Below are 14,898 nucleotides of genomic sequence, written 5' to 3' on the forward strand. Positions count from 1 at the left end.
CTTCTTGAAGTACAGTAATTAATATTGGATATACCCAAAGAAATAGCTTTTTGCAGGTATTATGAAGACTGTAGTCCGTGAGTTTGGCAGATTGGTTTGGTCAAGCTATTTTTGCTGTAGTTTTGTAATGTGATGAGGCGGTAAATTAACTTGGGTACAGTGTACTTTACCTAGTGAGTGGATGTCTGTGAAGTAGTTCATGAAAGGACTAACTAAACAGAATGCATGATTAAAACAGAACAAGGCACTAAAGTGTGCTTATTTAATGTGTTTGCTAGGAGAAAGGTGCACTGAACAAGCGATTCAGTACAAATGGTGTAAGAAAGTAAGTACCACAGTGTGAGGATTGTCATTCATTGTAGTATAGCACTGTTCTTTATTTTACAGGTTTACATGCACAGCTGAGCAGAACAGGAGCCATAAGCAAATTGTGCAACTACTTTACTGAAGTAAGTAAGCATGTTCCATTTGGTTATGATTCCACAGGGGTGGGAAATTGCCATTGTTTCGTACTTAGCATTTTGATGTCAACAGATGCCAGTCCTCTCTCCCATTGATAGTGAGCTGCAGGTCAAGGTAGCCAAATAGGATATGTTTTGGAAAAAACATCACTGTGAAGGTGGTGGTAAGATTCATCTAAAGTATAGAATACTATATGTGCAAGAAACTGTGGACTGAAGCTACCATCATCTAGTTGAGTGCACTTGATTTGGGCATACTTGGATTGATATTTATAGTAAAAAAAAATCAGGCAAAGCAGTTGCTAAGTGTTTTCTTGGTTTATTTTGTTTCTTGCATTGCTTAATTCCTTTGTCTCAAGTACTTTTTTTTTTTTTTTTACAAGGGAGAGAGAGAAGTACTGTCTTAGGTTACTTGGTCAAAGGTGCGCAGTATGGAAGTTTTTTGCTAGCCATTCAAAGCAATGTTCTTTGGGCTTTCCTGGGCTCATTAAGTTTTTATCAAATGCTTTGCCTTCTGGCTTGGAAATTTGTATAAAACTATTTATTGATGTATTTTTTTTTTTTTTTTTTTTGCTACTTAACTGGGTTTGACAGTCTGATCCACTGACCCTTTTCCTCAATGAGGGCAAAGGTAAATGTATAAAGGAATAGTCTAGGAAAGTAAATCAGACCTAGAGAAAGCTTGCACAGACATTAGAAAAATATTCAGAATTTTTTTTCCATTTTTATTTTGACTTCTAACCCTTTTCTGTCCATCAAGCCCGTATCCTTAAGCAGCCCATTTGTTCCTTCTGACTCTTGGCAACCTGTGACACTGGGGAAAAGAAAGCAAGAGCCAGGGCTTGCAAACAATAATCCAGCAGATTTGTTTGTTCCACGTAACAGCTGTAGCAACCTCTTGTTTGCTGAAAGGTGCAGTTTTGGGCTCACTAAACCCTCTGCAAGTATGCACTTTGAGTGTACAGTCCCTAATTGCAAAGCCTGCATTCCTGGGTTTTGTCACAGTTTGCGGCAAGACTCTGTCAACCATCCTTCCTCAGAATGGGTGGCCTGGCATTGGCCATTCACTTTCCTATCTTCCCAGCTGTCTCTTATTGCTTGTGCCACTACTCAATCCAAGTCACTAGGGTGTGGTCAGGACCCAAAATGTGCAAACCGCAGCACTGCCTGTGCTTTATTAGATGACATCCATATGTCAGAATTAAATCCTTAATGCATGCAACAGAAATCATTACCACTGAGCAGTCTTGTTAACTAGGGTCAGGATTTTGTTCATGATTTATATGCAGAAGCCTGCGTTTCTGTAGCTAGTTCTTCATCCTTCATTTATGTCAGATGTATTACCTTCATGGAGATGGTCAGCATCTTGGAGAAATAAAGTATCACTCTCTATGAAAAAGAAACTTCAGCTGCAAACTGGAAGAAAAAAATGGTCATCATATTGTTACCTTTGGTACCGTGCAAGTGCCACAATATCGCTCTTAAATTGTTTAGCATTTTGAAATTTGTTGTAGCCAAAATGGCCAAATGACTGACCATACAAATATGATTTTATTTTTTCAGTGACTGTAACACTAACATTTTTCTTTGTGTTCCCATAATATAATATGACAAAGCCCAAACCTCAGTAAATCAGGTGGTTGTTTTAAGCATTTACTTGTAGTGGCATCACTTTGAATCACTGGATTTTTACACCATCTCTGGACATCCACCAGACACCCCTCTAGAAGCAGGTAATAACTGTGTAGGTCGGTTGGTGTTTACGTCAGATTTCTCTGCCGTGACCCTGCTGGAGGCTAGCATGAGTCCGTCTTTTCGAATATTTTCTGAGGATTTACAGGCATATGCTCCGGACATTGAAGGGGAATGTCGGTTGATTATCTTGAAGGGTCCTAGAAGGATTCTGCAGATATTGGTCAAGTAGGAAGTTCCGAGTTCTCTTCTCAAATCTTGCCAAGGATTGGATCTTCCAGTATTTGTTAGGGCTGATATCCCTTCTAAGAAAAGACAAAAACTGAAGCATGTTTCAGTCTGTCCTATGGATCCTGAGAGGGAGTGACGAGTTTACTCAGGACTTGTTCTCCTGCCTTAATGGCCCTAAAGCCTTCTCAAGAGGTTTCAATACCTCCTTCTCCTTTGGTCCTGTACCCCTTCTAAACAGTTTAGGTAACCGGATTCCCTGTCTGGTTGAGGAGTCTTTGTTCTGTTCTTCACAGATGCCGTCACCTTTGGTTTACGTCTCTGATGAAGAGGAGCCTGTTAACCCTGAGTCTCCTTTTGGGGAATTGTCCTTGGAGGCACAATTGCTAGGATGATGGAATTCTTTAAATGGGTTCCTTTTCAAATGTCTGCTATTCAGAGAAGATATTATGAGTTGCTTCAGGTTGATACTCCTAAACCATCGACAGTTACTGTGTTTGGCTGCCTGTTATATACTCTCATTGCATCTTCCAAGTCTCCTGATTCTCAGCCTCCTGCTTCTAAGAAGCCTGATAGTCTATAAGGTTCATGAGGATTGTGTATTTTTATTTAAACATTTGCCCTCTTCTAATCTTTTGCCTTCTGATAAGGATAGCAAGGCAGTGGAGAGGACTGGCAAGAAGGTTTACACTGCTCCTCATTTGGCCTTTAGGGCTATTAATTACCCGACCCACATGACAATGTGTGCTATGGCCTTGATTGCTTAGGCTTGCTAAGTTATCTCTGCCCTCCCTGATTCTGATGGCAAATTCTTTGCCTTATCTTTTTTAGGTTCTGCTTTTCAAGTTTCTCACTACTGTGTTAAGTATAGCTATGATGCTTCTGATGCCTCTTTTAGGGCTGGGGCTTCCTGAGTTCATTAATACCAAGTTGTTGGATGCTACTTTAGTTAATACTCATCTTTTTGGGACTGATGCTGATGACATGTTTGTCTCTTGAAGAGTAGGTCAAAGCCTTGCAAGACTTTAAACATATTTTTGTCTCTCCTATCCCTAAGTGCCAGGGGAATTATCCTTCTAGATTTGCTTTTGTTTTCAGGCAACCCCGCCCGCCCTCTAAGGGCAGGAAGGGAAGGAGGTAGGCCTCCTCTGCTAAGGCTTCTCGGATTTTTGTGGACCAGAAGCCTCTCTTATTTGATTAGTCTTTCTTCTCTTTGACAATTCACCCCCCTGCCTTTAGACCAGATTCCTCTGTCCTTTCTGATCTCCGTCCGGCTTCCAAATTGGTGTCACATCACTTCAGACTCTTGGGTTCTTTCTGTCATCTGTCAGGGTTACTTCATGGTATGGAAAATCTCTTCCCTACTTTTTCTGGTATTCCTCAACCTCCTCTATAACAGCTTCCTAATTTCCTGGAGGTTCTAGGGTCCCTGTTGAACCAAAGGACCATTCAACATGTCCCCCCTTCTGAAGTGCGAAAAGGTTTTTATTTCAGGATGTTCCTGATTCCTCGAAAGGAGGGCACTTGGAGACCTGTTTTGGATCTCTCCTGGCTCAACACCTTTCTTGAGAGCCCTTCTTTTTGGATGCTTACTCTTAAAACTATTTTATTATCTCAGGTTTTTCAAGTGTCCTTGGATCTGAAAGATGCTTACCTTCATATCCCCATTCAGCTTGCCTTCAGGAGGCTTTTGTTTCTCTGTGTCGTCCTCTCATTTTCAGTTCTCTACTTTACCCTCTGTACTGCCCCAAGGGTATTCACAAAATGCCTAGCTCCTGTGATTGCCTTCTGTAGGCTCCATGGTATTCAGATTGTTCCTCATCTAGACGACCTGTTGCTTCAGGTGCCTTGTCACAGTCAGTTATTGTAGGATCTGCATTTCACCATCTTTCTTCATCCAAGTCTGGGATTTACTATCAACTTCAAAAGTCTGTCCAAACTCCCTGTCAGGATCAGGTGCATCTGGGATGCAGGATTCAGATGATGCCAATGTTGGCCTCTCTTTTGCTTCCAAAGGTATTGTTGTTGATGGCTTTCTTTTAGTCTATTCTTCCTCTGACTGCAGTGTCAGCCATGGAGTTTCTTCAGGCCCTGGGATTCATGGCATTTTCTGTTCCGAAGCTTTCTTTGCCGGACTGCATATGCGGAAGCTTCAGTGGTACCTCAAGTCGATGTGGCTGCATCACCCTCTGAATTTTAGTGTACCTGCTCTTCCCTGTCTCAAGAAGGAATTTAAGTAGGTGGATTCAGCAGTTCGCTCTCAACCCAGGATGGCCCTTTCCCAAGAGCTGTTCACTGATGCCTTGGACATGGGGTGGGGGGCATCTCTTGGTTGCCTTAAAGTTCAGGGTTTTTGGTCTCCCCGTCAGATGTTAGACCATATCAACATGAAAGAGATGAGGGCTCTGATTCTGGCACTGTAGGCTTTTCACCCCCTGTTCTGTCCGGGCCCCTTGAATATGTAAACGGACAACACTACAGTGATGTGGTATGTCAACAAGCAGGGGGAGCACAAAATCCTATCTCGGAAACCATTTTTTGTGGGTTTGTTGAGGACTCTTCTCAGCCTTCCACCTTCCCATTCTTTTTCTTGAGCTTTTTTACTCTTCTGTAATGAATACTGCAACAATGATAAAAAAAAAGGACATATTACAGTTGTGTAAAGTCTTACCTTAACAGTAGATGTCCTTCTCTTCACTGTTGCAGCATTTGCTGTCTCCCTCCAAAAACCCCCTGTTGTTTACTCTGCATTTTTTCCCTTCTGGATGTGCATGAACCCTTTGTACTATGACGACTGAGTACTTGATAGGGTTACCACCTGTCCCACTTTGCGAGGGACAGTCCCTCTTTGGGCAGTTGTGTCCTGCAAAGAAATCGAAAAAATGGCAAATGTCCTGAGATTTTAGGACAAACATATTTCCTATATTTTATGCGGTACTTGCGTATTATCGCAACCAGATTTTTGCGATCGTAAAGGTTGCTTCCCGATAGTGAAATGTGTCCGGTAAGATTTTAAAAATGGGACACGATGTGTTTTCTTTGACAAGGAAGGGTCTTTTATGCAGGGTTATGAATACAAATTAGAAAAATAGTGAACCGTCTATGCATGCACTTCCCTGGCGGCAGCATGTCATTGCATCTTCCCGGTTACTGAAATCACTTCATGATTGCACGTAGTAAGAGCACTTTCCCAAAACATCTCATTGCCGGACAATGCTCTCTTCTTCCTGTACTTTGTGGCTGTTAGCAACCGTTTTTTTTTAATTTTGGCCTGAAGATGTCTTTACAAATTGTACCCCCCCCCCCAAAAAAAAAAAAAAGTGACCAAAACCATCATTACAGGCTCTGCCTTTGCCTTCTCTGAAGGCTGCTTCCCTCCACACTGTCAAAATAATCCGTCAGAACAACAGCAGGCATTCTAATTCAAGCGTGCGTGTGTGTAAGGCACTCTGAAAACACGAAGCGGGTTTCCTCAAATGTTTGTCTTCCCCTTCACACAGACCCTGTAACGGAAAGCTAGACCACAACAAATAAAACAGACCCTAAATACCACCTTACAGTGGTTTGTGGCCGCGTTTGTACAGAAGTATTGTAAATTCGCAACCGCGAAAATGTGGTTGCGATAATACGTAAGTACCTTTCATGTAATAGTTGCGTAAAACAGTCTGTATCTGAAATACCTAAATGTTAGAAACAGAATAAGCAACTAAAATGCTACAAGAATAAGCTTTTATTTAGGCAAAAAAGTGAGGTTCTGTCCTTTGTACTGGCCGTGGGTATGTTTTGCCCTGCAAAATTTAATGTTTGTACCAGAAATGTCCCACTTTGGGCATTTGAACAGATGGCAACCCTAGTACTTGCATATTATCTCAACCACATTCTGGACAGGGCAAACTGCTCATTTCCAAGCAGTTTAGTACTCACTCTCACACTCACTCTCTCTGTCTCTAATGATGTTTTACTGTTGAAACAACGTTTTATTTGAAGGATGCTTCATGCTTCTTTCAGTTTTGCTGTCTTCATAGTGTTTACGTAAGTACCCACATTACTAAAGTGGAAATGGACCGAAATTTATGTTTAAGTTTCTGCTGGTTAATGTACAGGTACAAATGCTGCTTGCACATCCACAGTAAACACTATGAAGACAGCAAAACTGAAGGAAGCATGAAACATCCTTCAAATAAAATGTTTCAAAAGTAAAACATCATTAGAGAGATAGAGAACTAAACGGGATGGTTTTACATCAGACAAGGATCAGGACTGTCTGATGTTCTTATCACAGGGTGAAGCACAGACCTGTAACATCACAATTACTTTGCTAGCCGAAACATTATCTGAGAGGCCTGAAAGGTCACTGTCATACCTCTCAACTGTCGTGATTTTTGCAGAACGTCCAGATTTATGCCTCGTATTTTTGGTCTGTTCCTCTTAAAAGTTGTTTTTCCTGGCAAATCACTATGGAATGCTGTCGCTAAATAATGACATACATTTGCTTTTCAGACTTTATTTCCTCCAGAAAATGCATGATAACACAAGTACTGTTATTCTAGCAACCTTCTAAGATCAATATTTAAAACCTGTCCCTATTTTGGCCCATTTATCCACTACATATCTCGGTAGGAGTACGGCTTGGAAATGAGCTGTTTGCCTTGTTTGGAATGTGGTTGTGATAATAAGCAAGTACCGATGATTGTTCTCTTCTGGGGCAATTCAGTTCTAGGTAGTTGTGTCCATACGGCCCTTTTATACTCTACATTTTGTGCAGGAGCATAAGTATGACATACAGTGCAAACTATCTCTTTAAAGCTTATTTTTACTGGCTGTGCAACAGGCTGCCCATGGTGGGACATCCCTACTGTAACTAATACTGCCACAGTGAAGAGAAGGACATCTACTGTTCTGGTAAGATTTTTACACAACTGTACTATCTCTAGGCTATAGTAATGTCTGTTTAGCTTCTTTTTTCATGACTTCACACAAGGGTCTTTGTGGCAGCATGCTTTTCAACGTTACTTCTGTTTAATCCTAAGGCCACCACTTCACTAGCCTTACTTTAGTAAAGATTGCATTCACTTGCAACGACTACAGCTATCCTAACAAGACCGTAAATGCTACAGGTCCTGGACACGAGCTAAAGTCTGCCGTCTCAAGCACCTGTTCTTTAAGGAAATTCTAATTTCCACATTCATAGTTTTTATGCATATCTGCTACTTAGCACTTTTTAATGGACATTCTCTGATAGTATATCATTTAATAGTGTCATCTAATGTGTGGATTGTAGTTAAATTAGCAAGAATTTTTCCTACCCAGTATTTTTTTTAACATCTTAATTAAGTCGCAGTTTAAACAATGACATAGTTGCACATGAATTAATAGGGAAAAACTGTTGAGAGGTATTTAGGAAGCCTACCTTTGTCATTTGGTTCACTTATAGGCCACTATTACCCTTGAGGCTTTGCAGCACATTTTTTCATCTGAACAGAAGTGTAGTCTAACAAGTAATTGCAGCAAGGCATGTAAGGAGTGCTAGAATATGTCCTTACTGCATTGACCGAAATCTTTCCTCTGAAGTATGGAGCCTGGTGCTTTCTTAAATGCATTCAGATGCATTGAACAGATAGTTATCTTCATACTTTTCTGCCTCTGTGTGCCAAAATCAAAACTTGTATGTTAAGGTAAATCAGGTGCCCCTCCCTGTCCACGTTCTGTTTTAAGAGTTAAATTGGACGGGTGAAATTAACTGTCCTAGAAGGATACCCATCTCCTGTCTCTTAAGATTGAACTTGTGGTTATGCATAGATTTAGCCTAAATTATTCACTCTTCAAATCTTATAGTGACTACCGACATCCTTGTAATCCTTACTAAAAACAGTTACTGCTGATGTGCAAATAATGCACTGCTCTAGGAAAAGTGAATGACAGTAAAGAAGAGAGTCAGTAAGTTGGATTTTAGGTGCATGGCAAGGTCTGCAATCATTTGAGGGACATGAAAATGACACCAACTGAATTTCGGTACACAGCTTTAAAAATCTTCGCCATTCAAACAAGTAAATGTTCTAATGCAAAACTTGTACACCATCAGGAAAATCTCTCTAGACTTCTGCTTACACTCAGAACCAGTTTGTTTTCTCTCAGAAGTTAACTATGATTTCTTTGTGATGTAGTTTTTCAAGAGTTGTATTCAAGCTAACTGAAAGCTGACTGAAATCTGCACTGTAAAAAGTAGGATAAGTTTAACCTCACCGTTCTTTGTTTGCATTTTATATGTAAGGAGAGATGTTGATTACACAAGTACATAAAGGTGAAGGCAGTATTTTTTCAGTACTTTAAAGAAATGGATTGCACTAGGTATATGTGCAAGAGTGTATATGTATGGTGCAAGGCACAGGTATGCTCACGTGTGCGTGTGTGTGTGTATATATCAAATTGGGATTTTTTTCAGGCTTTATAGAGGAAAATTTATTATACCACGTATGTTGTGTAGGGGGATGTAGGATTTGAATTCTATCTCTGCTTACAAAAGAATGTATACACATCTGTACTCTCTCTCTTCTTAAATAATTAAGCAATAACCCACACCTGGGTGTGGGTAATGCTGGATTTACCCATGGTTGGTGTGGTTTGGTCACGAGGGCGCAGCCGGAGTGGCCAAACAGACAACCGTGGGTAAATCCAGGATTACCCACACCCAGAAGTGGGTTATTTTTATTATAAAATGACATTATTTAAGAAAAAAAATACTTTTCTTAAATAATGGCATTGTATAATGCCTCCTTGCTGCCCTTCCACAGCTGTCCAGTATTCTGCGGCAGTTCTGATGTACTGCGCATGCGTATGGTTACGCAGTACATCAGAGCTGTGTGTGGAAGAAACAGAGAAAGGAAGATCTCCGTTGCTTTTAAAAACGTGTCTTGCTATGTTAAGAGTTTAACATAGCAAGATAGTTTTAAAAAAGCAACAGAGATCTTCCTTTCTCCTTTGCTTTTTTTTTAAGATAGCTCGCTATGTTAAATTCGTTTAACATAGAGAGATAACAGCAACGGAGCTCTTCCGTTCTCCGTTGCTGTCCAACAAAAAAAAAAAAAAAGACTTCTACTAATAGAAAAAGTCTGGGCGACCGGACCTTTTTCCATTAGTATAAGTCTTATTTACAACATGCATGCTGACCAATCGGCATGTACATTTTGGAATATTAATGGGGGGTCGTTGTATAATAGTAAGTAATACTTAAGTAAGCAATCAGAAGTCAAAGACCACACTTTCTTCACTTGAAAGTCTCATGAAACTTAATTTTAAGACATGCTCAGTCCTTTATATAGTTTATAGATTTGTAAATAGTTCCGGATCTTCACTTCACCTTGGAAAAAAATACTCCATTTCTAGCCTGAAAATGTATATCAGTGCAGCTGTTTCAGTGGAAAAGTACTGGAAAACATTTAAATGCATACAGTATTTGTACCTTAAATCCTTCTCATTCAGTTCTAAATAATACCATTTCTCTAATAGAAACACACTCAGTTCTTTGTGTTAAACAGTTATGTAAAGAAGATAAAAGATGTACATTAATCACTGCACTTCTCCCCTTTGACACCGTTCAGTGTCATATGTAAAAAGTTAGTTAAATGATAATAGACATGATTACTGATGTATAAAATCTTCAGTGGTACTTTGCATTTTATTTTAGACAGTCTGATGTTACGTGTCTGTGTTTTAGTAGTTTTTACTAATGATTTTGTTCCTGTTGTAAGCAGGATTATTGCGCAGCCTCAAGTCTGTTTTTGGAATCACTGGTAGAAATTTTCATTATGGTGCCTTTGTTTAGGCAGATCAGTACTGCAGTCAGAATAAGCGTTAAAAATTTTAATAACTTTAATTACCTTTAAATGTTTTCATTCTCTGATACAAGAACAATACTGTTGATTGATCAAAAGGCATGTCCTGACTTGACCAGCCGTTGTGAAACTGAAGGCCATGTCATTATAAAATCATTGCTGTCATAACTGTCATTTTAATACTGGCTTCAGAATAATTTAAAAGTGTAGATTTTTTTTTTGCAGTTATCATATTGCTTCTACTGCTCTTAGCTATGGAAGAATTCTCATTCTTGAAATAACATTATCAAGGACCCTCTTAGTCACTATCTCTTTTTTTTTTTTTTTTTAATGCTTTTAACTTTTTTTTTTCAGTAGTGTGACTGAATGTCTGTTAGCTCAATATACATATGTCAAAGGTGCGTCATTATTTGCTGTAGTCTCTAAATCACTGTTTATGAACTTTAACTTTGCTTTGAAAACAAAGATATGATGTTCATCCTATTGATTACTGCTGTAGGTACCCTTGACTATATATGGGTTATATCCTGCCAAGGATATAACAGGTGGCTGGCTTCCAAAGCTTTAAGGGACATCATCCATGCACTCAGTCAGGCAGCTCAAGGTGTGCTCACTCAAAAGACAAGTTTAGGCGGGAAGTCCTCCAGAGCTTTACTGCCACCAAAAAGAATGCTTCTCTGAGGCTTTCGTAGATACAGTCAGCTTGTACTTTTCCTTGCTGGCCAGATAAGCTCGCTTTTGGAGGGAAAAGCTTCCCTTTTCTTAATTTTGTTGACTATTTATTACTTTCCTGTTCTGGAAAGTTATTTTAAAGCTAGTTGTATTTTAATGGACTGGCTTGAGACTGTAACATACTTTTAACCGTAATGCTCATGTTTTCTCTTGGTTTACAAGTGTTGTAAATTAACTGAAAACATTTTTTTTTTCTGTGGAGAAATTTTTTCTTTTTTCTTTTCTGGGGCTGGCAAAATCTTTTAAAGTGCTTTTTTACTGTGCGTTTGTCAAAAAAGTAACCATCTGAAGTAGCATCAACCTATGGGTCTTCGGATCCATATCGAATCCGAGCCGGCAGTTTTCAACAGTAGAGATCCGAGCTCCAAGCTCCTCCCCCTACCCATAATCCCCTGCCAACCCTCCGTGACTTCAGATCTAGTTTGCTGCGGTTGAAGCCAGCAGCTTGATCCTTGAGTTCCAGGCGTTAGTGAAGACTTGTGAGAAAATTTTGATCTTTTCTTTACCCTTTCTGTCAAAAAAGAGTGGTGTGTGTGTGATTAGCTTCCCCTTTGTAGTTTTTCTCTTCAAATTTAATTTTAGCTCCCCCCCCCCCTCATGAGAGCGTTAGGGCATGTGTCTGTGTGTGGTTGTGGCCTAGTGTGTGTGTCTTTCCTTACAGTAATGTCTGAGGCCCCAAAGGCATTTTTTTCTAAATGTACCAAGTGTGGCCATAAGCTATCACCAGCGGATGGCTACACTCTGTGCATGTTGTGCCTTGGGGTTGAACACATCTCCTCTGGATGCGCTATTTGCGCGGTGTTCAACCCCAGGGCACTTAAGGACCGGAGGTCAAAGTTGATTCTGGCGGGACTTCTGCCCCTGGACTCTGCTCCGACCTCCGGTCCCCCGGTGGCAGTACCCACGACTGCTTCCCTTCTCCTGGCCGGGACTCAACCTCCCACCTCGGGCCAGGAGGATAGGGAAGCCAGAAAAGAGAAACATAGGGAAAAGCACCACAAGTGGCGGGCTGAGGCCTCTACATCGGCACCGCCAGCTAAGCGGGCTTCTCCCTCCAAGCCTTCTCCTTCCCGGATCCGGTCACTTTGCTTCTCACCGGGGCCGGAGGAGGCCTGATCTCCCTCGAGGTCATCGCGGCGACACTCCCGTCCCGCCTCAGTGGCCTCCTTTAGGTCTACTAAAACCCTAACGGACGCAGATTTGGACCGGATGATGAGAAGATTCCTCCAGGCCCAACTGCAGATGGGAGTGCTCTTGCCTCCCCTTCCCCCCTCTGGGGGGAGCTCAACCCCTTTTTTTGCCCCGATCACTCCTTCTCCAACCCGCTTCCTAGGTTTGGAGTCCTTGGAGCTGAGCAGCGTTGGAGCCGGGGGGGTGTCGGCACCGATAATATCGGGTACTTCGGCGCCGACAGCGCCTCTGAGTCTGTCGGGTCCCTTTTCGGCGGATCCGAGCTCTCGGAGCCGAGAGCTGAGCTTCGGATCCGAGGGTGTCAGTCTGCCTTCAGCTCCGTCCAGGTCGGAGCAGACTGGCCCGTCGGATCCGATAGCATCGGCGCCGGCCCCGATCCGCTCTTCGGATCGGCAGGAGGATTTGCTCTCGGATCCCAGAGAGATCAGCTCTCCTTCGGCTTTTGATGTGGTGGAGAGGGCTCTGTTGAGTGATTCCAGGCCCCCGGCCACAGCTACGGCTCCGCCCCGCACTCCCTCTCAGTTGGCTCCGGCTTCCATCACCTGGCCCCAGGGACAGCCTGCTCTAACGTCCCAGGTAGTTCCCTTGTTGGGACATGATGAGCCTAGTGAGGCCTCCTTGGACAACCCTTCTCAAGGAAGTCCCTCACAAGCGCAAGTGCAAAAGGAGGCACTTGGACTCCCCTGAGTCCTTAACCGAGGAAACAGATTTGGAGGAAGGGGAAGGCTCCCCAAGATCACCCGCCGAAGACTTCTCCTTCGGAGACATCATGGAGATGCTCAGGATAAGGGGAAGGTGGTCCGCCCAAAGACTACCTCGGACGAATCTGTGTTCCTAGAGGCGTTTGAAGCAGGCCCGTGTACCTCTTGGGTGTCCCCTCCAGCCGACCCCCTGGTAGACCTGATCACTACCAGGGCGTGGAAGGAGCCAGACACTGTGGAGCCCGTCCCGAAGAGACCTGACAGGATTCTTAGTCGCCCCCCTCCGACAGAGTGCACTGGAGTAAGTGATCCCCAGTAGATGCCATGTTGGTGGCAGCAGCCACGAAGAGGGAACTGGCCCAAGAAAGTCCCTCGGTCCATCCTCCTAGCAAGGAGTCTTGGGCGATGGACCGCCTTGGGAAGCCAGTCTTCAGTTCAGCTACCTTCTCGGTAAGGTCACTGAACTACATGGCACATGTCGTATGGCTCCAGCGAGACCTCAGAGTACGCTGGGTCGCCCCCGGAGTCCATGTCGGCGGAGAACAAGCATATATACTCTGCCCGAATGGCCAGTCTTAGGTCAATTTCTAATACCTTTATGCGGCTACTATCCCATGCTTCGGAAGGAGCCGCTAGAGCTAGCGGAGCGGGCGGCGTCATGAGGCGACAGGCGTGGCTCCAACACTGTGATTTTTGCGGAACCCTTTAAGGCATCTTTCGCTAATGCCCAATTCGATGGTTCTGCCTTCTTTGGCAAAACCGTACGTGAAACTTTAGTCCAGAGCGAGAAGGACGGGAAGACGTTGTCTGCCGTCTGAGTCCACTTCTCTGCTCCCCAGAGGTCTTTCTCCAAGAACCAAAAGGGACAGAAGAAGATGTGGTTGCGGAAGTCGCAACAGTCCCATGACATTCCGGACACCCAGTCCTTCCGAGGCAGAGGAGGACAGGGTGGATGCCGCCCTAGGGGCAGAGGGGGTCCGAGGAGTTTTAGGTCCAGAGAATTGTTCTCTGATCAGCCCACGCAGCAACCCTGAGGGGTTACCCGACTGCTCCATTCTGGAGGCAGTCGGGTGGCGTTTTTCCAGGCACCTTGCAGCTTGGGAGTCCATCACGACAGATCGCTGGGTGCTTCGTATCATATCCAGAGGTTATCAAATCCCGTTTCTTCATCCCCCTCGCAATCCCAGATTCCTCCCCGATGTCCCCCCCGATCAGAGGGAGGCCGCAGCTGCGGAAATCCAGCAGCTGCTAGAAAAAAGAGCCATTCATCACGTCCCCCCAGACCAGTTTGGATCAGGCTTTTACTCTAGGTTCTTCTTGGTGCCAAAAAAGACGGGGGACTTAAGACCAATCCTCGATCTATCCCTCTTGAACCTGTCAGTAACCAAGGAAAAGTTCCGGATGGTCACACTTCAATCTATTCTCCCCCTTTTGCAGGAGAATGACTGGATGTGCTCTATAGACCTCAGGGATACGTACTACCACATCTTGATGGACAGACACTCCAGGAGGTTCCTTCGCTTACGGCTAGGAGCCAGCCATTACCAATTCAGGGTCCTTCCCTTTGGTCTCACTACAGCCCCCAGGGTGTTTACGAAGGTTTTGTCAGTGATAGCTGCCCACCTGAGACTCCAGGGAATTCAGGTCTTCCCCTACCTGGACGACTGGCTCCTGACCGCCCCCCCACAAGGCATCTACTCTGCGCGGCCAGGGACTTTTTCCTCCGTCTAGCTCCCCGGCTGGGGATCACAGTCAGTGTAGAAAAATCATCCCTTCTGCCGACACAAATCATAGACTTCATCGGGGCCAGATTTGATACAAACCAGCTTCTAGCCCTCTTGACTTCAGACTGGCTTCAAACTCTGAGACTCCATGTGTGGGTCATTCTTCAATCCCCAGCTCCCTCAGCAGCGTTGGTCCGGAGGGCCCTAGGGTCGATAGCGGCTACCATCAACCTGCTGCCCATGGCACATTTGAACATGATGGTCCTACAGTGGACCCTCCAAGTCCAATGGTCCTTCCTGCATTACCCTCTAAACCATCCTATTCGCGTCAGCAGTG

At 43.5% G+C, this 14,898-nt stretch overlaps 1 protein-coding gene across 1 annotated transcript in view; it reads left to right on the forward strand.

The window, feature by feature from the left end:
- The window catches only part of UBR1 (ubiquitin protein ligase E3 component n-recognin 1), a gene marked incomplete in the record, with an annotated part of 4,571,807 nt that overhangs the window by 1,404,103 nt on the left and 3,152,806 nt on the right, over window positions 1-14,898 (forward strand). The window contains 1 exon segment of the mRNA XM_044074213.1: window positions 388-449. Within this exon segment, the coding sequence (XP_043930148.1) occupies window positions 388-449 (62 nt within the window).

Source organism: Protopterus annectens, chromosome 6.part0, assembly GCF_019279795.1.
Source record: "Protopterus annectens isolate FY-2018-M chromosome 6.part0, PAN1.0, whole genome shotgun sequence".
Lineage (NCBI taxonomy): Eukaryota > Metazoa > Chordata > Ceratodontiformes > Protopteridae > Protopterus > Protopterus annectens.